The sequence below is a fragment of the Camellia sinensis genome, chromosome 8 (assembly GCF_055761805.1).
Source record: "Camellia sinensis isolate YWXY chromosome 8, ASM5576180v1, whole genome shotgun sequence".
Lineage (NCBI taxonomy): Eukaryota > Viridiplantae > Streptophyta > Magnoliopsida > Ericales > Theaceae > Camellia > Camellia sinensis.
The window spans coordinates 75,047,378-75,069,981 of record NC_138968.1 but is presented as its reverse complement, the minus strand read 5'-3'; the positions used below and the strand labels follow the sequence as shown (position 1 = coordinate 75,069,981).

General features: G+C 35.8%; 1 protein-coding gene across 7 annotated transcripts in view; it reads right to left on the bottom strand.

Moving 5' to 3' along the window:
• Positions 1-277: 277 nt before the first annotated feature.
• LOC114296480 (cytochrome P450 90D2) overlaps positions 278-22,604 on the bottom strand; it is a 67,036-nt gene continuing 44,709 nt past the window's right edge. For 2 of the 7 annotated variants that reach the window (XR_014337848.1, XR_014337847.1), the window contains 4 exons: positions 3,222-3,371; positions 2,888-3,126; positions 1,962-2,013; positions 1,141-1,755 (listed from right to left, as the gene is read on the bottom strand). Coding sequence is in view for 1 of the 7 variants with exons in the window: in XM_082882854.1 (XP_082738980.1) it covers positions 2,890-3,126; positions 3,222-3,371 (387 nt within the window). In the remaining 6 variants the exon portion in view is untranslated. Of the gene's footprint in view, positions 645-1,140; positions 1,756-1,961; positions 2,014-2,887; positions 3,127-3,221; positions 4,205-22,604 lie in introns of those variants that run through there. The other 5 variants (XR_014337851.1, XR_014337852.1, XR_014337850.1 and 2 more) reach the window with 5 other exon arrangements.

Below are 22,604 nucleotides of genomic sequence, written 5' to 3'. Positions count from 1 at the left end.
ATTTTTTTTACTATTACCAAATATCACCTTACTGTTTATCTATAAATTCTTACATTTTGACCTCCTTAACCATAAAATTCATACAAATAATATTTAATTAAGACTAATCTCTTATAATTTTATTGGTCCAATTGGCTTCTATTGAATAATATTTAATAATGCTTTAATCAAATAAAATTCCAACGGATCCATTAACAACTTGATAGATTTATCCTATGCCTTCTCTTTGGTGAAATGGCCCCCCACCGGAGGAATCCTGGCTCCGTATAAGCATGCTATATTGGATGTCTTGTTTGTTCACTAATGTCGCTATGAACATTTGTTAAATATTCAAGTTACCCAAATGTTGTACAAATAACAATGTCTGTCCTTGTTGTGTCTCGTGTGTATGATTCATTTGTCTTAAGAAATTACTGAACTAATTCTCAACATACATGCATCAAACCTCAAAATCATCCAAAATTATCCTTAATCTTGTTATAACTCAAGGCTGAAAAGAACAAATGCTAATGCAAATCTGAAAATTAGCACAATAAGTTAGTAAATCACCTGGAAATGAGACTTTGTGTCCAGGAACCAACACTGCTACAATGTTTCCAATGACGTCAAGATATGAACAACTGGTCTGTACCCACGAAATTTCCCTGCCACAATCAGATGAATCAGGTGTTTTGGGATATGACACTACTGAAAAATCCACTTTTAGCGACGTTTAAAAAATGCCGCTAAAAGCACTAAAAACGTCACTAATTCTTTTTGTGACGTTTTGTATTAAACGCCGACGACGTGACTGTCGCTATAACTTTATGGCCTTTGAAAAACATTGTTATATTAGTATAGGCGGCGTTTTAAAAAAAACGCCACCAAATGTCCTACCTAGCTGTATTATGACGTCACTATGGACATTTAGCGACGTTTTTGAAAACGCCGTCATAGACATTTATACATTTTAAAATCTAACCATTGGAGCGGGATATAATGACGTTTTTTAAACGCCGCCAAAGCCTTTTTTTTAATTTTTAAATTGTGCTAATTTAATATGGTTGAACAAAAACAATACCTGTCAAACAATTATCAAGAACTAATAATTGATGTTTATTTAAATAATAAATAAACTAAGCTTGAAAACAAAATAAAAAATAAAAAACAATGCATTGCATACCTAAGAATAGAAACAATTCAGATTTTAAATACATCAATTAAAATCAAAATGGTCAAGAAGTGTAATTTCCCCCAAAAAATTAAAAAGGAATAGAAAGCACACTAATATGGCTTATAATATTAAAAATACCACTTGTCTTCCAACTATATCCAAAGATGAGCCTAAACTATATGCAACAGATGATACATTTGGAACCATACAATACGCTATAATCCAATTAAACAAGATAAAAAGAATTAGAGAGAGGGAAAAAAGTAAAAGAACAAGAACAAATAAAAAAAATTTCATCATATTCCCTCCAATGGCTTTTTCCCTCTCCTCTCACATAAATTCTACATGTAGCAACTTCATATCCATCATGATGATCATTCAGAGTTAAATAGCTTCTTACAATCAAACAGAGTTGGGTTTCAAATTATTCTATCTTGTCTTCTTCCAAATCACCGTTCGATACCTCGTTGTTTCCACCGTGTACTGATCCGACTTCAAGTGGACTTCGAATATCCTTTGAAGGCGTAGGAGATGGTTTTATGAGTGTCAAAGTATTATCATCCCTGTGAAACTCTTCACTTGCTTCTCCCGAGTAAGTATAGCTGCCACATGTGAAAATATTCAATGTAGAGACAAGAATATAATTGACAATTAATTTTTATGACATAGAAGAAGCCCTCTGTGAGGAGTTTGCGGCTAATTTCTATGTTCCACCATAAAATTGATCAAAAGTTGGGGAGATTTTTCCTGGACACTCAAGTCTCTACGAGTTATTATGACCTAATGTGACAACAATCATAATACTCACAAATTACGACCTCAAGAATTAGTGATTAGAATAACAATATCATGCGTCGAGCCTGCAACATCAAATCGATAAACAGATGTTACTTCAGTGGATTTTTCAGAATTCAGGCAGCAATACTTATATCACATATCAATAAAAATAGTAACGTAGGTGTCATTTCAGAATGCAGCATAACATAAAAGGAAAGTACTTTCCCCTCTCTTTGCAGACAGTGAGGCCAAATGAAGCCCAAGCTTACTTATATAAATTCCAAGGCACAAGCAGAAAAATATGCACAAAATTTAGTCATTGGGCCCTAGCAGTGTTGAATGGGATACAAAGCACAAAATACAAAGAACACACATCACACCTTGACCTGCAAGTAAAATTTATTAAGATTCCTCACTATTTTCAATTTTCAAGAGCTAATGGCCATTACATTGACATTGGCACTATAAAACAGTTGATTCATTATCGTTGCCCAAATTTTAGGGCTGATAATGAGGCTAAAACCCTAACCTAAAGTAGCCACAATCAAACTTTTGCATAGAGAAGTATTTCACAAACCATACAGCATAATTGAATTTCCTATTTCTAAATTCAGTGGTCATAAGATCTAATGGGTAGTGAATAAAAAAATACATACGAAAAATTATATAGAATAACGTGTTGAGTTGTGAGCCTATCACTTTAAAATAAAAAATCCGTCAAGGTGACTTTTACTTATAAAAATGTCATTGTCATGTCATTTTGGTTGATTTCTGTAAAAATAATTTTACCGAAAAATAGTATTTTAATCTGTAACTGATCCTGATGGTGAAATCTAACCAGAAGACAATGTTGAAGAAACATTAGCAAACAGTTAGATTCATGAGAGAGAGAGAGAGAGAGCGGGGTATATTCACATTAATGAAAAATGGTTAGAAAAAAGAAAAGAAATGGCATACTGTTAATTGTTGGAGAGCGACCAGGTAATCTGAAAGGTATTTAACAGGAAGAGTGATGATGAATCCTCGCCCGGTATCATCAAATCTATCATATTATCTGAAATTAGATCGTCATTTGGCTCTTCACTTGCATCATTCAGCAAAACATCAGCTATATCTTTTGCAACTTCTGATCTGCCTCTGTTCTTCCTTTTCGCTTCGATGATTTTATGTAGTAATTCAACCATTTTCTTCTTTGCCTGAAACAACCCATCTTCAAATTTATTATTAATTTCTCATAATAGTGTAAAATAAGAAAAATAAAGAAATTAATGTGACTATATAATTAACTTGCCTGTAATGACCTGTGGAGTCTACTTCCAGGTATGTTAATTGGTAAAGACATGAGACCAGCCATGAATTCTTGAAATTGTTTCTTTAGAAACTCCATGTCATCACTTGGATCCATGCTAACCAATGCCTTCACTAGCACTTGAAAAGCAATCTGAACAGAACATATGGACCTTCTTTAGTATAAGTAACATCTTTAAAGAGTTTAGAAACATAATTTTTACTCTTACTAATATATTAATGAGGATTAGGGAACATAATTACTTTGTATGTAATATGGTTCATCATTACTTTGGACTATTAAGGATAGAAAAAATTAATAAAAAGCACTGCATACTTGCCATCAACTCCAAGGAAAATTAATAAAAAACACTGCATACTTGCCATTAATTAGAAAAAATTAATCAACTTGACATTCACTTCCTTTGGTTTTTTCTGGAAACTTGACATACTGTCATACTTGCCATCAACTCCAAGGAGTTCATTTTCTCCCTGCTAAAGATAACTTGAATAACCCAATTTTTGTCAACTGTTGAGGGACCAAATTATAAGGAAAAAAAGTTAATCTCAAAAAGAAAAAGAAAAAAAAATACAAAAGATTGCTATCAATTCATCACATTATGCACTATAACTTCAAATTAAAAAAAGCAATGTTAAGGGATCTTAAAAATCCAGATTAAAATTACACGTATATAGCAAACCAAGCAATGAAGGAACACTTAATGCTTTTCACAATATTGATACTTGTACCTTATCTCAGAGCATACCAAAGGTGGGAAAACAACCTGCAGATTGCTGCTGCCGGGTTGAAGTATCAGCTGAAGTACTCTGCAAGACAATTTCTTCATCAAGCTCCACATATTGCCAGGCATGACATTCCCACCTGATTGGGTATTAATGCTGCCAAAACCAATAGTTGACTTGTCATGCTCAGAATTTACAACCTCATTCATCATGGGCCCATCCCAAATTCCACCAGTGTGAACCCTGCTCAAATGATTATCATCAGCGCATGTTTTGGGAAAACAAGATGGACCAAGTAACCAGCTTTCCTCTTTCGCATCTTTCCCTATTCTACTGTTTTCCCTACTCAGATTAGTTTCGAAACTAAATGTTTGCTCCATAGGGACATTATTCATAACATCAGCAACTATTCCCATGCCATTGTTGCCAAAAGAAATCATTAGCTCATTACTGCTAAAGCTTTGGATTTCAGGTTTGGCTAGTGAAATATAAAGGGGCTGGTGAAGAGGGACTGCCCCCTATAAGTTCGCAATTGTAAATATAGTCAGCATATCTTCATTTGCTCATAAATAATCAAGAAGAGGGACTGCCCACTATAACTGAAGCACCCATGAGGATGGCAAGATCTTTCAATCAGAAGATAAATGAACAAGCAAAGTCATGAGAATCATAAGGGTAATCCAAATCTGAGAGCATAAACCAAAGGAAAAAAAAATATCCCTGAGAGCATAAACCAAAAAAGAATTTACCTTTGCAATACTGACAGCTCACAACTTCCTTGAAATTGAAAAAAAAAAAAAAGCAAATCAAATGATTTCTTGTATAAATTGTATATGGAATTGGCATGAAACCACCACAAAAGTAGATTAACAGCAAACACTCATTTTCTATGAACATAGGCTGTCCTAGTTCAAGAACAAGAACAAAAAGTCAAGGTCCTATAACCTTCATATATGAGCACTCTTCTTACACACAAGTTTTTCAAAGAAGTTGCCATCTTAAAGCAGCCATTCAGATACTATGGTACTGCCCTATAGTTTGCATAAATCTAAAACTACTACTAATTTCTCAAACTGCTTTCCTGGTCACTAATTCACCTGCTGACATCTTCAAGAGGCCAACTTAATTGACACACTCAATCAATTCAAGATTGTACTTTGCACTACAAAACCATGAGTCATTAAACTAATCAAGCATATGATGAGAGCCTTAATTTTTAGCCCACTCTTGCATTTGTCATTTGACTTTGTGAATTATGGTGAATTTAACTTGCTGCACAATTTTCATATCTTCTTATATATAAATTTTCTAAAAGTCAAAAAAGACAATTAGAAAAATATAAAAGATGAGAACCTGTACAGAAAATAGTGGAGGGAGAAAAAAAGTAAGACAAAAAATAATATAAAGCCAAAATATAAAAACTTCAGTATGTATCTATAATTTTTACTAGGATTGAGACAATCTATCTGCAGGGGCTTTGATAGAATGTGCCAAAACAAATAATTATAATGGGCATTATTATTGAGCATTATACATAATCTCATGCATTGCCAACATAGAGAGGAGCAATCACAAATACACTGTCACTGATTGTGAAAACAATTATGAAATTCTTACATCGATCATCCAACCAAAAGACAAATAGTAAGTACATGGCATTACACTGCCACTGTCATGTTGGAACAATCTTCTGTGTAAATAAAATAACTAGAAATAAAATCAAACAAAATAAATAAATAACATACCAAATTTATTTTGTCGAACCAAATAAAAATTACAAGACCAAGTCGAGTGTGTGACACTCTGTCCTTAAGACAGATTCGCCCCGCTACGGTGCTTACGATTGAATGGCATCTATCTCCCAGGATACAATGATCTTCACAAATTTATAGAAGCACTTCAAATAAATTTGTTCGGCGAACCAAACCTGTGTTCTAAACTCTCTTTTATTTATTCCTAAAAATATAAATGAAGAATAATGCACTAAAAGAAATCTAGATAGCAAAAGAAATTTTCTTAGACTGATATCTCGATGTCTCTAAAAAATATATTTAAAGATTGCTGGAATATAATTTCTATTTATAGGCGACAAAGTCACCGTTTGTAATAGTCAACAGGTGCCTTTATTCACATGAACAGATTTGAATGAAAACCTGACCGTTGCTTATATTCAAACAATTTTAAAAGGTTCCGAGGTGCAACAGTTATAAAAACTGTTGGTATACACTTTTTCAACTATTTACATAGTTTAATAGTTTAAATAAAAACAAACCATTTAGAGGAACAATATATTTCAACCAATTGGAATATTTATATTAAACTATTTGAATAGTTTAATCATTTTTAGGAAACCACTTTAAGAACCCAAAAACTAAATTTAGAATTTAAATTAAATTCCCACAATAATTTTTTATTAAAAAATTCAAATGAATTTTATCTAAAAAATTAATGTTAAACCCGAAAACGACGTCAACTTCCCATTCACTCATAAATGGTTTTGACGTTCCGTCTTCACCGTGTGACTTGCCACGCGGCAAGGAACACGTCACCTCTTCGGACCCACCCCAAAAGACGTTTGGGGCCCACCCAAAATGGGCTCAAAATTATGCCTATATAAAACCATTTTCCAACAATCCCCCACATGAATGGAATTTGACGGAGAAAAAATGCAACAACATGATCTAATTACAGAGAGTACAGAAATTGGTAATATTCTGCAAAGGATAGGTAGCTTTTGGCTTTGAACCTTCCCTTGTGAGACACTATCGGATTTACGAGCTAAACAGTGAACATGATGTCTTGAACTGTTCAGCCGTTTGTGTAAACCAAGACAATAGAACTCACACAGTATATTTCCAGACACAGTTTAGTTCTCACTATTGTGTTCATTTTGGCCCTGAACAACCTGGTCTTTCATGAGTGCTCTAAAGACTCGTAGCCTTTCACAAATCTTATAGAACCGGCCCAGTTCACACTCACATAGGTGATTCTTATGAAAAGTATTCTGCCATACTCCACTAGGTTTACCTAGATATAAGAATCATTAAAAGTATTACTTAACCTAAATCGCTGCAGACATCACTTATTTCATCATAGAAATGGGTAGGAGTTGGACTCCACAGTGATCCTTCTATGTCAATCACAACTCGGTTGTCCCTTTGAACCTAGATCTTGGGATCTCCAGTCAACTAGGTTGGGTTGCCGTTGTGGTAACTCTTATTTAATAGGCTTTAGTCCCATTCCCCTCGATGAATTCTCAACTAATTCTCTTGCTAACCCTTTGGTTAGTGGATCCGCTATGTTGTCTTTAGACTTAACATATTCTATGGAAATAATTCCATTAGAGAGTAGTTGTCTTACGGTATTATGTCAACGACGAATGTGTCAAGACTTACCGTTATACATATGACTCTGTGCTCTACTTATTGCTGATTGACTATCGTAATGTATGCATATAACAGGCACCGATTTTAGCCAAATTGGAATATCTTCAAGGAAGTGGCGAAGCCATTCTGTCTCTTCCCCAGCTTTGTCTAAAGCTATGAATTCAGATTCCATAGTAGACCTAGCAATACAAGTCTGTTTGGAAGATTTCCAAGATACAGCCGCCCCACCAAGAGTAAAGACATACCCACTGGTGGACTTCAAGTCTGTTGTATCCGATATCCAATTTGCATCACAATATCCTTTAAGTACTGCTGGATATCTAGTATAATGCAACCTAATGTTACGAGTAAATCAGAGATATCTTAGAACCCTTATAATTGCTTTCCAGTGTTCTACTCCCGGATTACTTGTATATTTACTTAATTTACTTACTGCATAAGCTATATCTGGGCGAGTGCAGTTCATCAAGTACATTAAGCTTCCGATAATTTGGGCATACTCTAATTGAGAAGTACTTTACTGTACATGTTTAGAAAGATACAAATTAACATCTACAGGTGTTCTAGCTAGATGATCATCATCTTTGCTGAATTTGTCAAGTATTTTCTCAATGTAATGAGATTGTGACAAAGTATATCCTTCTGATGTTTTGGTAATTTTCATACCAAGAATTACATCAGCAATGCCCATGTCCTTCATGTCAAAATGTTTATTCAACATTTTCTTTGTAGTTTCAATCATATCATTATTACTACCTATGATGAGCATATCATCTACATAAAGACATACAATGACATAACCTTTATCTGTGTTTTTAATATAAACACATTTGTCACACTCATTAATTTTAAATCCATTTGACATCATTGCCTTGTCAAATTTCTCATGCCATTGCTTTGGTGCTTGTTTTAAACCATATAATGATTTAACCAATTTACACACTTTCTTTTCTTTTCCTGGAATAGAAAACCCTTCTAGTTGTTCCATGTAAATTTCTTCATTTAACTCACCATTTAAGAAAGCGGTTTTAACATCCATTTAATGAATTTCTAGATTGTATAGAGATGCAATGGCAATTAGCATTCTAATAGATGTTATTCTAGTAACCGGTGAGTATGTGTCAAAGTAATCTAGACCTTCTTTCTGTCTAAAACCTTTGACTACAAGTCTTGCCTTGTATTTGTCAATTGATCCATCCGCTTTTAATTTTCTTTTGAAAATCCACTTGTACCCAAGAGGTTTACAACCTGGTGGCAAGTTCACTAATTCCCAAGTGTGATTTTGTAAGATGAATTCAACTTCACTGTTGATAGCTTCTTTCTATAAAGGAGTTTCAGGACTGGACATAGCCTCTTTAAAAGTTAAAGGCTCATTTTCTACCACATATGTTAGAAAATCTGGACCAAAAGATTTTGAGGTTCTAGCACGTTTACTACGCCTAGATTCCTCTTCCTCATTTTGATCTAACTCTTGTTCTTGATCATGTTCTTGATCCTGACTAGTAATAGAATCAAAAGATCTTTTCTTATTACTAGTCTCTTGTCCAATCTTATTCGAAAATACATATTCAAAGAAAGATGCATTCCGAGATTCAATAATAGTATTTACATGCATTTCGGAATGTTCTGATTTATGAATCAAAAACCGATATGCACTACTATTCTTGGCATAACCAATGAAAATGCAATCAATGGTCTTAGGACCTATCTTAGTCTTTTTAGGACTAGGAATAGCCACTTTAGCCATACACCCCCACACTTTTAAGTATTTGTAGGATGGTACTCTTCCATGCCACAATTCATAAGGTGTTTGATTTACTTTCTTTCGGGGTACTTTATTTAAAATATAATTAGCAGAAAGTATTGCTTCCCCCCACAAGTTCTGAGGTAATCCAGAACTTATTAACATGGCATTCATCATTTCTTTTAAAGTCCTATTTTTCCTTTCAGCAATTCCATTTTGTTAAGGTGAGTAAGGAGCGGTGGTTTGTGAATTATTCCATGTTCTTTACAAAATTCACCAAAAGGTGATTCATATTCACCACCTCTATCACTTCTAAGTTTCTTGATTTTCTTACCAAGTTGATTTTCAACTTCATTCTTATATTGAATAAAAGTTTCCAAAGCTTCATCCTTGGTTCGAATTAAATAAACATAGCTATATGTAGTATAGTCATCTATAAAAGTGATAAAATATTTTTTCCCACCTCTAGTTTGAATTGGTTTAAAATCACAAATGTCACTATGAATTAATTCAAGTGGTGTCGTACTTCTTTCAATTGAATGAAAATGAGTTTTAGATAATTTTGCCTCAATGTAAATTTCACATTTATGATTTGAATCAATGTTAAATTTAGGTAAACATTCCATATTAATTAATCTACACAAAGATCCATAATTAACATGTCCTAGTCTACCATGCCATAAATTTGAAGACTCAAGCAAGTAAGAAGAAGATATAGTATTATTAATAACTGAGGGTACAATGGTCATTATGTAGACACCCCATTTTTGACCGACCTTAAGACTCAGACGTCACTGATTGAGCGCTTGGTGATGTTGCATAATGTGCTCGTTCAGAAGTTTCAGAGTTGCGGCCGTGAGCCCTGCCTCCGGACTTCCGAACCCTCTTTTGTACCTTGCCTCGGTTTGCGAACCAGGCTTGTTTTTCTCAGTTTCTTTTCCTGAGGGAAGGGAGAGGTCCCGTAGACCATCTCTCAATGTCCGTAGGCTACATTTCGTGGTCGTAGGCCATTTTGCCCATTTCGGAGTCCAGTTTCCGGTTTTTCGGAATCGTTGGCCGTGTGCCTCGGTTCGGGACCGCCTAACCATCTCCGTTTGCTCTGATTTTTGGTATACTTCCTATTTTCTCCCTTTTGAGGGACACTGGGGTCTGAGAAAGCCACTTCGTGGCCGAATGCCACTTTCGGTGCTTAACAGCCCATTTTCGGGACCTCGAACTACGCGTTTTGGCCCCCGAACATTCGTTTTGCAACGGTTTTCGTTCATTTTTGGCAGGTACCTCTGTTTTATCACCGAGGAGGTCACTGAAGGGTGGGAGGCCAGTAATTGTTGCAGCAACCAGTTATACATCCTCCGACGCCCTCCGACGCCCGTTTTTCACACTTCCGGGCTAATGTTGAACACCTTGGGGCCACATTCTTGAACTTTCAACCACATATTTGTGATGTACACACTTGGGAGGATCCTAAAAGTTGGTGGCCGGCCAGTAATTCCACTTGACCCTTTTGAACCCCTCTTTCCGGGCTAATGTTGAACACCTTGGGGCCACATTCTTGAACTTTCAACCACATATTTGTGATGTACACACTTGGGAGGATCCTAAAAGTTGGTGGCCGGCCAGTAATTCCACCTGACCCTTTTGAACCCCTCCTTCCGAGCTAATGTTGAACACCTTGGGCCCACTTTCTTGGACTTTTAACCACAGGGTTGTGTTGTACACACATGGGAGGACACCATCATGTGGTGGCCGGCCACTAAACCAGCTTGACCCTTTTGACCCCTAGCCGGCCAGCTAGGGGATGTGGCCGGCCGGCCACCTGCAGCAAAAATACTTGGCCGGCCATGATCCTCACACTGTTCACTTTACAGCTGTATAGCTTTATCCCCCAGAAAATATCTATATCCGGGGGATATTTTGTGGGGGAAAGTTGGCCTCCTTTTCCCCCACCTTTACACCCCCTTTTTGGCCCTTATAACCAGCAGGCAATATTACATTTAGGGGTTAGAAAAAATTGTCTTCAAGCCTCAATACACATATCTCCCTCCATCTTCCTCATTTTCCTAAAAATCCTTAAGTCCTACACCTTGTTTTCTTCATCACCACCAAGCTCTACCACCACCACTCCATTTCAGCAGCAAAGGAAAGAATTCCAGCAGCTTAGAGTCATCAAAATTGGTCCAAGAAGCAACAAAAGACTTGTCTCCAAGGGTGAGTTGCCATTTCCCCTTTTTTGAGCTTTTCTTTGCAATATTTCTTAGCCATCTATGCTTTTTTCTTTGAGCTCCGGCCATAAATGAAAGTGGCCTTATTTTGAGCTCATTTTCATGTCTCATTAAGGGCTCAACCCTGTTTGATCCCTCCATCTTGCACTTGCTTCATTATCCCTCTAAAATGTCATTTTCTTGCATGATATGTTTAGCTTGTGTGTGATTTGTTTTGGAGCATGTTGTAAACTGATAATAGGCTTATTTTGAGCCCCTCTTCAACATTGAAGAAGGGCTCAACACTATTTGGGACTTCCATGTTGTACTTACCTTTATACTCCCTTTTTGGTCCCATTTTTGCACGCTTTGGCAGCCTATTGTGCTTTGGTTTTTGGCCATTTTACAGCACTGAAAATAGTCTTATTTTGGCCCATTATTCATGTTTAATTTAGGGCCTTTCATGGTTTGGGACCTCCATATGCCACTTCATGTTATATCTCTCTTTTGGTCCCCATTCTTGCATGTTTTGTTAGCCTATCATGCTTTTGTTTTTGGCCATTTTACAGTTCTGAAAATAGTCTTATTTTGGCCCATTCTTCATGTTTCATTAAGGGTCTTTGGCCGTTTGTGGAATATTTGGTATACTTTGTGTTATAGCCTCTTTTGAGCCTCATTTTGCATTGCATTTCTAGCATATTTTTATACTGTTTTGGAGTTTTTACAGTTCTGTAAATATGCTTATTTTTGGTCCCTCTTCAATGTTGTAGAAGGAAATTTTTCATTTTGGGCTTTGCATATACCACTTGCCTCTTTGGCCACCTTTTGGCCCTTTTTCTTGCATAGGAGTGCAGCCATACCTGTGTTTATTTTTGGGGTTTTACAGTTCTGGAAAACATCATATTTTGGGCCCCTCTTCAATGTTGTTGAAGGGTCCTAACTCTTTTGGAGTTAGCAGTTGTGAGTTGCTTCATAATCTCATGTTAGGGCCATTTCTTGCATGCTAGTTTTGCCCTATCTTGGTTTGCTGTTTGGCCATGATTTGTACTAGTAAAATGCTAATTTTGGGGCTGCCTTTCTTCTGTCTTTACATTCCATGTACCAATTTTGCATGTTTGGTATAGCTATAGGCCATTTCGGGTGCCAAAATTCGTGTTTCGGGACTATTCTGTGCATCGGGTGTGTTTTCGCCTCATTTCGGGACTGTTTTCCTCCACATTTCGTTGCTGAAAATCCATTAGCATGCTCATATCATATTTTCATGTCTTTTGCATTGCGCATGTCATTGCCTCGGTTTGCGTGCCCGTGTGCACGCATTTCGAGGCACTTCATTTTCATCCACCGGCATCCTATATGAGTGTGGCTGAGGCTCTCTCATGTTGGTATAAGCCCATATCATAGTTCCATGTCATTTGCATTGCGTATGCCATTGCCTCGGTTTGCGTGCCCGTGTGCACGCATTTCGAGGCACTTCATTTTCATCCATCGGCCTCTTATGTGAGTGCGGCTGAGGCTCTCTCATGTTAGTATAAGTCCATGTTGCATTCTATATGCCATTTTAGCCATATTGCATTGCGTACGTCATTGCCTCGGTTTGCGTGCCCGTGTGCACGCATTTCGAGGCACTTCATTTTCATCCACCGGCATCCTATGTGAGTGTGGCTGAGGCTCTCTCATGTTGGTATAAGCCCATATCATATTTTCATGTCATTTGCATTGCGCATGTCATTGCCTCGGTTTGCGTGCCCGTGTGCACGCATTTCGAGACACTTCATTTTCATCGACCGGTATCCTATATGAGTGTGGCTGAGGCTCTCTCATGTTGGTATAAGCCCATATCGTAGTTTCATGTCATTTGCATTGCGTATGTCATTTTCTCGGTTTGCGTGCCCGTGTGCACGCATTTCGAGATATCTCATTTTCACAGCATAGTGCATATTAGGTTGTATCTTAGATCGCATTTATGCATTTCCTCGGTTTGCGTGCCCGTGTGCACGCATTTCGAAACATCTCATTTTCATAGCATTGTGCATACTAGGCTGTATCTTAGTTGCATTCATGCATATCATGCATATTGCATCGTGTTCGGGATAGGAGTTAACCCGGGCATGGGAAACGAGGTGCGTTTCGTACTCCGAGTGACGGAACGCATCTCAATTCCCAGTCACCGACACTCCGGATTACCCATGATGGAGTTAGGTTCTTGTTGTGTTTACATGTGCATTCATTCTATATTAAATTGTGCAATTCGACTCCTCGGCCATCATGTCTCGGTATGTGTGATTGGTGGCACGAGGATCGAGGCATGCATATATCTGTGAAAATACATTGCTATGCCCCTTTCTTGCTCTCTGTTGCAGCAAAATAAAGAATCAGCAACTTTTTGGAGTTTGGCGCGCATTTCAAGGAAAGGTGTAAACAGAGGCTGATTGGGGCATCCCGGTGGATTTCCACGCAAAGCAGCCTAACATACATCATTCATCAGAAGCGAGGCAGTCCCTGACTTGCACGCCAGTTTTACAGCTTTCTTAGTTAATTTGTTAATTAATTAGGAATTTGTACATTATTTGGACTATAACATTTGGACTGTAATATTCTTTTATTTGGGACTGTATTATTTATTCGGACCCTCTGCGCGAGGGCAAAACTGTAATAAGTGTGCGTGAGTGTGATGTATGTCTTCCAACCCCACGTCTTTCTCCCTTTTATTTATCCGCTTATGATGGTTAGATTAGGGCATGTTTAAATTAGCATACAGTATGACAGCATGTTTGCATCATTCATCTGTATTGCATGCACCGGGCTCGGCGCATCATACTAACTGCATTTGTATTTCAATTCCAAATTGAATACATGTTAGTTGTAGCATTCCATATGCCATGTTTAGAATAGCTGAGCCTGCTATAGTTGCATTTTGCATGCGCTGCATTGGGCATTTCGGTATACTTAGGATCATGCATGATTTCTAATGTAGTTTCTGTTTTTGGCTTGGAGTACTCGGTAAGTTTTATGCTTTAGCATCCTTGCATGCGTATGAGTGACTGCCATGAACAGCATGCTTACCATGAGGCTATGTGCTTATGTGATATATCTGTCTGAATGCCTGTGGGTGAAGGTTGGGTTATTTGGATTGGAATAAATCATCAACTGTTTGCTTTAAGCCCACTAGACAGTGGCAAAACCATCTTTTCTAAGCCCACCTGCGGGTGGCAAAATCTGCATTCTAAGCCTACTTGCGAGTAGCAAACCATTTTTCAAATAAACAAGCATGAAATGTTTTTGTTCCAATTCAGGCGATCCAGTCTATACTTGTATGCTGTGCACATCACATAGTAACCTAGGCTAATAACCGGATTAAAAACACACAATGTTTTCAAAATTTGATATCATGGTTAGTAGAGGCCGATCATTGATCGGGCGAGCGGGGGTGCTCACGAGGTGACCTTCCCCAATCGTACCCAAGTTCCCGAGCCGAGGCAACTTTGGTGATGACGGACACGTGGCCTTAGGCAACGAGTCAGGGTTTCCTAAATTTCCCAAAAAATAAAATATTTAGGTGGCGACTCTGTATCTGGCAAAGCAGTCCATGTTTGGCACTTCTTTCAAAAATCTGTTTTCTCAAAACGATTTGCCGGATTTGGACTCTTTGGTTCAGATTTAGAACCGTGACTACAAGTCGAGTCCGAGCTGTAGCGAGGCCCCCCGCGGGCTTGTTACACATTACATTTAACTTGAAAAGGCCATCAGACATGTAATCTTTTCTTACATACATTCCGTTTTTGGTAAATACAAACTTGTTACTTTCAAAAACTAGCCTAAACCCATTCTTACTCAACAAAGATCCGGAAACTAAATTCTTGCGAATGTCCGGTACATGCAACACATTGTTGAGAGTGAGTTCCTTTCCAGATGTCATCTTGAGTATAATCTTTCCTTGTCCTTCAACTTTGGAAGTTGAGGAGTTGCCCATAAAAAGTTGTTCACCATTGTCCACTGAAGAATAAGATGCGAACATCTTTTTGTCGGCACAAATATGGCGAGTAGCACCAGTGTCCACCTACCATTCTTTAGGATTTCCGACAAGATTTGCCTCGGAAACAACTGCAGAAAGATTGATATCATCTATACCATTGCAAATATTGTCCACTTCAGTCATGTGGGCTTGAGCAGGCTTCTTGCTTGTTCTTCTTTTGCTTTTGCCTTTGCTACGGCAATCTTTGGCCCGATGTCCCTCTTTGTCACAGATATAACATTTGCCATTAAACTTGTACTTTTTATTTTCACCCCCTTTAGAGCCTTGTGATGAACTTTCTCCAGAAGACTTTCGTTTCTTGGTTTTTGAAGCATGTTCCACCACATTTGCCTTAGACTCCATAGGAAGCTTACCAGCTTGTTTTTCAGAATTGCGGTTGTCCTCCTCAATCCTCAAACGCACAATTAACTCATCCATAGAAACTTCTTTGCGCTTGTGTTTGAGGTAGTTCTTGAATTCCTTCCAGCCTTTTGGTAATTTTTCAATTAAGGCTGCAACTTGAGAGGATTCACTGAGAGACATACCTTCTGCGTGAATGTCGTGCAGAATGAGTTGGAAATCTTGAGCTTGGCTGATCACAGTTTTTGAATCAACCATTACAAAATCCAAGAATCTGCCAACCACAAATTTCTTTGAGCTGGCATCTTCCGTTTTGTTCTTTTTCTCCAACGATTCCCAAAGTTCCTTTGCTGTCTTGATTGGACTGTAGACGTTGTATAATGTGTTGTCAAGCCCGTTCAAGACGTAATTCCGGCAAAGGAAATCGGCATGTTTCCAGGCATCAACCGCAGCAACCACTTGACGGTCAGTTTCATCCTCTTTAAGGATAGGAGCTTCTTCATGGAGAAAACGAGCCAGGTTCAGAGTTGTAAGATAGAACAACATTTTCTGTTGCCATCTTTTAAAGTCAGTTCCTAAGAACTTCTCTGGCTTTTCGCCGTGATTTACTGGTACTGTTACAACAGGAGAGGGGGTTGGCGTCATTGCAGCCACCACAGTAGTACTTTTTTGGGCATTTGTTTCAGTAGCTATCAATTCTAATATATAAAACAAAATTATAATTAGAATTTACACTACACAGAAAATTAAACCAAATTCACAGAATTAAATTCCGTAAAAATAAAAGAAACAAGAATGTAACTTTTACTTTCCAATTAATTTGAAAATAAAATAAAATTTTATTTAAACAAATTAATTCCACACAGAAAATTAAATTCTGTAAAAATAAAAAAAATAAAAACTATAACTTTTATTTTTCAATTAATTTGGAAATAAAATAAAATTTTATTTAACCAAATTAATTCCACACAAGAAAATTAATTTCAGTAACACTTCAATAATTAAAATACTGAAACAGAATTTTAATTAATGAAAACTCACAAAATAATTTCTAAAACCCAAAATTAATTTCTGAAAAAATTCCACAAAAATATATTCTGAATTGTTAATGACACCAGTATCGTACTACTAGTTGTTGTCAAAGAAAAGAGGCAGTATATTACTACTATCTGTCAAATAGCATATAATCACTATTTGTTTTTCCAACCAGAATATTATTTTGTAAATCCACAGAAAATAATTTTCTTCCAAAATTATTTACGAAGAATGAAAAAGGAAAACAAACGAAAAATTCTGTAAACAGAATAATTCGAATCTGTCTTAAGATTGTTGGAACAATCTTCTGTGTAAATAAAATAACTAGAAATAAAATCAAACAAAATAAATAAATAACATACCGAATTTATTTTGTCGAACCAAATAAAAATTACAAGACCAAGTCGAGTGTGTGACACTCTGTCCTTAAGACAGATTCGCCCCGCTATGGTGCTTACGGTTGAATGGCGTCTATCTCCCAAGATACAATGATCTTTACAAATTTATAGAAGCACTTCAAATAAATTTGTTCGGCGAACCAAACCTGTGTTCTAAACTCTCTTTTATTTATTCCTAAAAATATAAATGAAGAATAATGCACTAAAAAAAATCTGGACAGCAAAAGAAATTTTCTTAGACTGATATCTCGATGTCTCTAAAAAATATATTTAAAGATTGCTGGAATATAATTTCTATTTATAGGCAACAAAGTCACCGTTTGTAATAGTCAACAGGTGCCTTTATTCACATGAACAGATTTGAATGAAAACCTGATCGTTGCTTATATTCAAACAATTTGAAAAGGTTCCGAGGTGCAACAGTTATAAAAACTGTTGGTATACACTTTTTCAACTATTTACATAGTTTAATAGTTTAAATAAAAACAAACCATTTAGAGGAACAATATATTTCAACCAATTGGAATATTTATATAAACTATTTGAATAGTTTAATCATTTTTAGGAAACCACTTTAAGAACCCAAAAATTAAATTTAGAATTTAAATTAAATTCCCACAATAATTTTTTATTAAAAAATTTAAATGAATTTTATCTAAAAAATTAATGTTAAACCTAAAAACGACGTCAACTTCCCATTCACTCATAAATGGTTTTGACGTTCCGTCTTCACCGTGTGACTTGCCACGCGGCAAGGAACACGTCACCTCTTCGGACCCACCCCAAAAGACGTTTGGGGCCCACCAAAAATGGGCTCAAAATTATGCCTATATAAAACCATTTTCCAACAATTCATTGATAGCAAGTGCATGCCTTAAATGAACAATGAGATGAAATCTTTTGTCTCAATATAACACAAATTTATTTGAAAAAACAAGTTGCTAAACAAGTTGCAATTTATTTGAAAATAGCATAGATGCATATATAGTAATAAAAACACAAGTTGTGAAAGAAGTTAACAGAGCTTTTAAATCATGGCATTGGAATGGAATAGTTTTGATTAATTTTTTGTTAATTTCCCAAATGTGAAGCAAGAGATGTGTATCCTTCAACTACTTGATTCAACTCATTTGAAACAACTTTTAAAACGCCATCTTTACTAGTACCCCATTGACCATCACATATGTGGGAGCCCTTGTTTGCTTTTGTGTGGCTTGACTTGAGCTAGGACCTAAAAAACATGATGTGAAATGAATGCTCTCTGAACCAACTTAACGGTTGTCAAGTATCCTGTACCGCACTTATTCTCTGAAATGCATTTGGTTAAAATACACCCCATTGAAACTTCTTATACTCCCTCCTTTTCTATCTCTTTTTAAGCCATAAAATGAGTTATAATATAGGACTAAAAGAAAAGTCCAACATAAATTTGCTATATTACATATAGCTAAGAGGAGGCTAAACTTCAAAACCAAAACCACATTCTCTTGGGATTGTATGAATAAGTAAGAACAAATGGTGTACTGAGTCACCACAATTAACAAGAAATAAACTAATCTTCCAAGATAATAGACAATTCTTGTGAAAGAGACTAGATCGTGTGGCAATTTACCAATAATTTTTCATCTCAACTCAATTCAACAAATTCAATATAAAATTCATTTCTTCTTTAATTTTATATACCAAAGGCATAACACTGTTTTGTATACCAAAGAGTTTGATGGAGTTGAATGATGGTTCAAACAAATACAATAGGAGCTGGACCCAAACACCAAGATCAAAGCTGAAATTATGCAAAATTAAATGCCTAAACAAAATAAATAACTACTGATCACTCAATAGATTGACAAATATATACTACCACTGTCCCATTTTTTCTAAAATCAAGTGTAAGAGATTAATGCATAAAATACTTGAAATTATTTATCAAAGTTTTCTTGTAGTGACAGTGGAGTTAGACATGAAATCAAAGTTTGATTATACCCACTTACATATAGTTTATTTATCAATCATAACAATAAGATTATCTACAACATCTCATATTTAACAAACTCAAGAAGCAAAAATGAAGGGAAAAAAATGAGATAACATGTAACCTCGAACACCAAACTTAGAGAGAGTTTACCCCTTAATTGCAGTATGAGTCTTGTTTCTAAATAAGACTTATCAATTAAACTAAAAATTGATACAATTTTAAGAAAAATCAAAGGGAAAATTGATGTATTAGAACATAGGAGATTAAATTGCCACAGATCTGTTTGGTAAGCAATTCAAATTATAGTTTTACCCATTGATTTGAGTGTGTTGTTTGTTTTGAGCTTTCGAATCATAATTCTACATCCATTTCTCAAAACTCAATTCAAAACATAATCATTACTTTTCAAAACTCAAAACCAAACACATAATTCAAAACTCTTTTCAAAACTCAATTCAAATCAATATTTTAATTTTGTTAAGATTTTAAATATTGTAATATTTAAATATGTTACGATTTTTTTAATTGTTTGAATATTTTTAAATATTTTAATTTCAAAATATTACGATTTTAATTTTTTAAATTTTAAAATATTTTATAAAAATAAATTCAAACTCTATTTTACAAAAATATTTTTAAATATTTTAATTTTTTTGTTATGTATTTGGTTACGATTTGAGTGTAAAATTGTGAAAGTAGTATGGAGTTTTGAGTTATGTGTTTGGTTATGAGTTTTAAAAATAATTTCTTAATTGAGTTTTGTTTTATATGTTTGGTTACGATTTGAGTGTAGAGTTGTTTTTAAATTTAAAATATTAACATTTTAAATTATTTAAATTTTTTGAATATTTATTTAAATTTTTTACTTATTAAATTTTTTAGATTATTTAAATTATTTAAATATTTATGATTTAAATTTTTTGAATATTTATTGTGAAAAAAAATTATTTCCTTTGTAGTATTTTCAATTAAAAAATTGATTAATGTTATTTTCTGTTAATAATAAATTTTTTAATTGAATTTTAAAAATAGTTTGGTTATGAGTGTTGATCAAAATTTTCAATAGTGTGAAAGTAGTATGTTTTGTTATGAGTTATAACAATTTGAATTAAGTTTTGAAAATTCTTTACAAAACTCATAACCAAACAAATTTTCTTACTTCACATGTCAAATCAAACTTTCAAAACTCAATTTCACACTCAATTCAACACTCTATTAAAAAATCATAACCAAACAAATTTTCCACACTCAAATCATAATTCCACAACTCATAAACTCAAAATACAACTCATACTCTCAAATCATATTTACAAAACTCTACCAAACGCAACCAAATTACAAGAACTAGAGTATATATCAAACTTGTGTTTTATCTATCTATTAATTTAATTTTCTTACCCAAATACAATATCTACATGAATCACATGCATGATACATGGCAGTGTTGTGAAAAATCACATCAGAATTTTTTCAAATGAATAAGTAATAGAACCCTCAAATCAGTCTTAGCACAACCACTAAGCATGGTTGGACTCACTCAAGTTTTTCAATATCAAAGAAGGATAGCAACAGGGAACAGAATACTGAAACAGAGAAGCCTTGCAATATAAACTTAGGGATGGTAAGTACACAATAACTCAAGTAAATTCATGAGGAAGAAATCACTCAAGTTCAACATCATAGCATCACAGATTGAATTTCAAGATTTGACAATTATAAATTCATATTCAAATTCAAATCAAATGAACACATGGATTCAAATTGAAATCTCCCACAACAAATTTATAATTAAATATGAACTTCAAGATCAGAGAGCGAATTTACCGCTTGAAATAGCACGGGGCAAGTCAGGCAAGAGGAGAGTTGATCCAAACCCTAAGAGGAGGTTCAAGATTGTAAACCCTAGGAGAAGAATCAACATGTAGACGTCCCTGAACGTCCCGGGAGGATGAGTCCCCGTTCTGTTCATTTGGGCTCGCTACATGTTCGGACTCTCAAATTGTCGCGGTTCTAAATCTGAACCAAAGAGTCCAAATCCGGCAAATCGTTTTGAGAAAACAGATTTTGAAAGAAGTGCCAAACATGGACTGCTTTGCCAGATACAGAGTCGCCACCTAAATATTTTATTTTGGAGAAATTTAGGAAACCCTGACTCGTTTGCCTAAGGCCACGTGTCCGTCATCACCAAAGTTGTCTCGGCTCGGGAACTTGGGCACGATTGGGGAAGGTCACTTCGTGAGCACCCCCGCTCGCCCGATCAAAGATCGGCCTCTACTAACCATGATATCTATTTTTGAAAACATTAGGCGTTCTTATTCCGGTTATTAGCCTAGATTTACTATGTGATGCGCACAACATACAAGTATAGACTGGGTCACCTGAATTGGAACAAAACATTTCATGTTTGTTTATTTGAAAATGGTTTGATGGTGCTACCCACAAGTAGGCTAAGACGTGGATTTGCCACCCTCGAATGGGCTTAGAAAACATGATTTTGCCACTATCTAGTGGGCTTAAAACTCACAGTCAATGAATTGTTCCAATTCAAATAACCCAACTTTCACCTACAGGAATTCAGGCAGTTATATCATATAAGCACATAGCCTCATGGTAAGCATGCTATCATGGCAGTCACTCACATGCATGCAAGGATGCTAAAGCATAAGTACTTACCAAGTACTCCAAGCCAAAACAAAAGCTCTGTTAGAAATCCATGCATGATCCTAACTATACAGAAATGCCTAATGCAACACATGCAAAATGCAACTAAGATAGGCTCGGCTATTCTAAACATGGCATATGATGATGCTACCGCTAATACGTATTCAATTTGGAATTGAAATACAAATGCAGTTAGTATGGTGCGCCGAGCCCGGTGCATGCAATACAGATGAATGAATGCAAACATGCTATCATACCGTATGCTAATTGAAACATGCCATAATCTAACCATCATAAGCAGGTAAATAAAAGGGAGAAAGACGTGGGGTTGGAAGACATACATCACACGCACGCACACTTATTACAGTTGTGTCCTCGCTCGGAGGGTCCAAAAGAATAATACAGTCCGAATAAATAATTACAGTCCGAAATAAATAATTAAATATTACAAAACCCTAATTAATTAACAAATTAACTAGGAAAGCGATAAACTAGCATGTAAGCCTATGGACTGCCTCAGCTCTGTTCCGAATGATGGAATGATGCATGCTTGAATTGCCTGGCGCGGAAATCTATTGCGATGCCCCGATTCGTCTCTGTTTGCAGTTTTTCTCGGAATATTGTGCAAAGCTCCAGGAGGCCGCTAATTTATGATTTACTGCAACAGAGAGCAACAAAGGGGCATGGCAAAGTATTTTCACATATGTATGCATGAATACTCTTCGGGGAGTGTAGTCCTCGATCCTCGTGCCACCAATCACGCATATCGATGCATGATGGCCGAGGAGTCGAATTGCACGACTCGATGTGAAATGAATGTACATGAAAACACAACAAGACCTAAACTCTATCATGGGTAATCCAGAGTGTC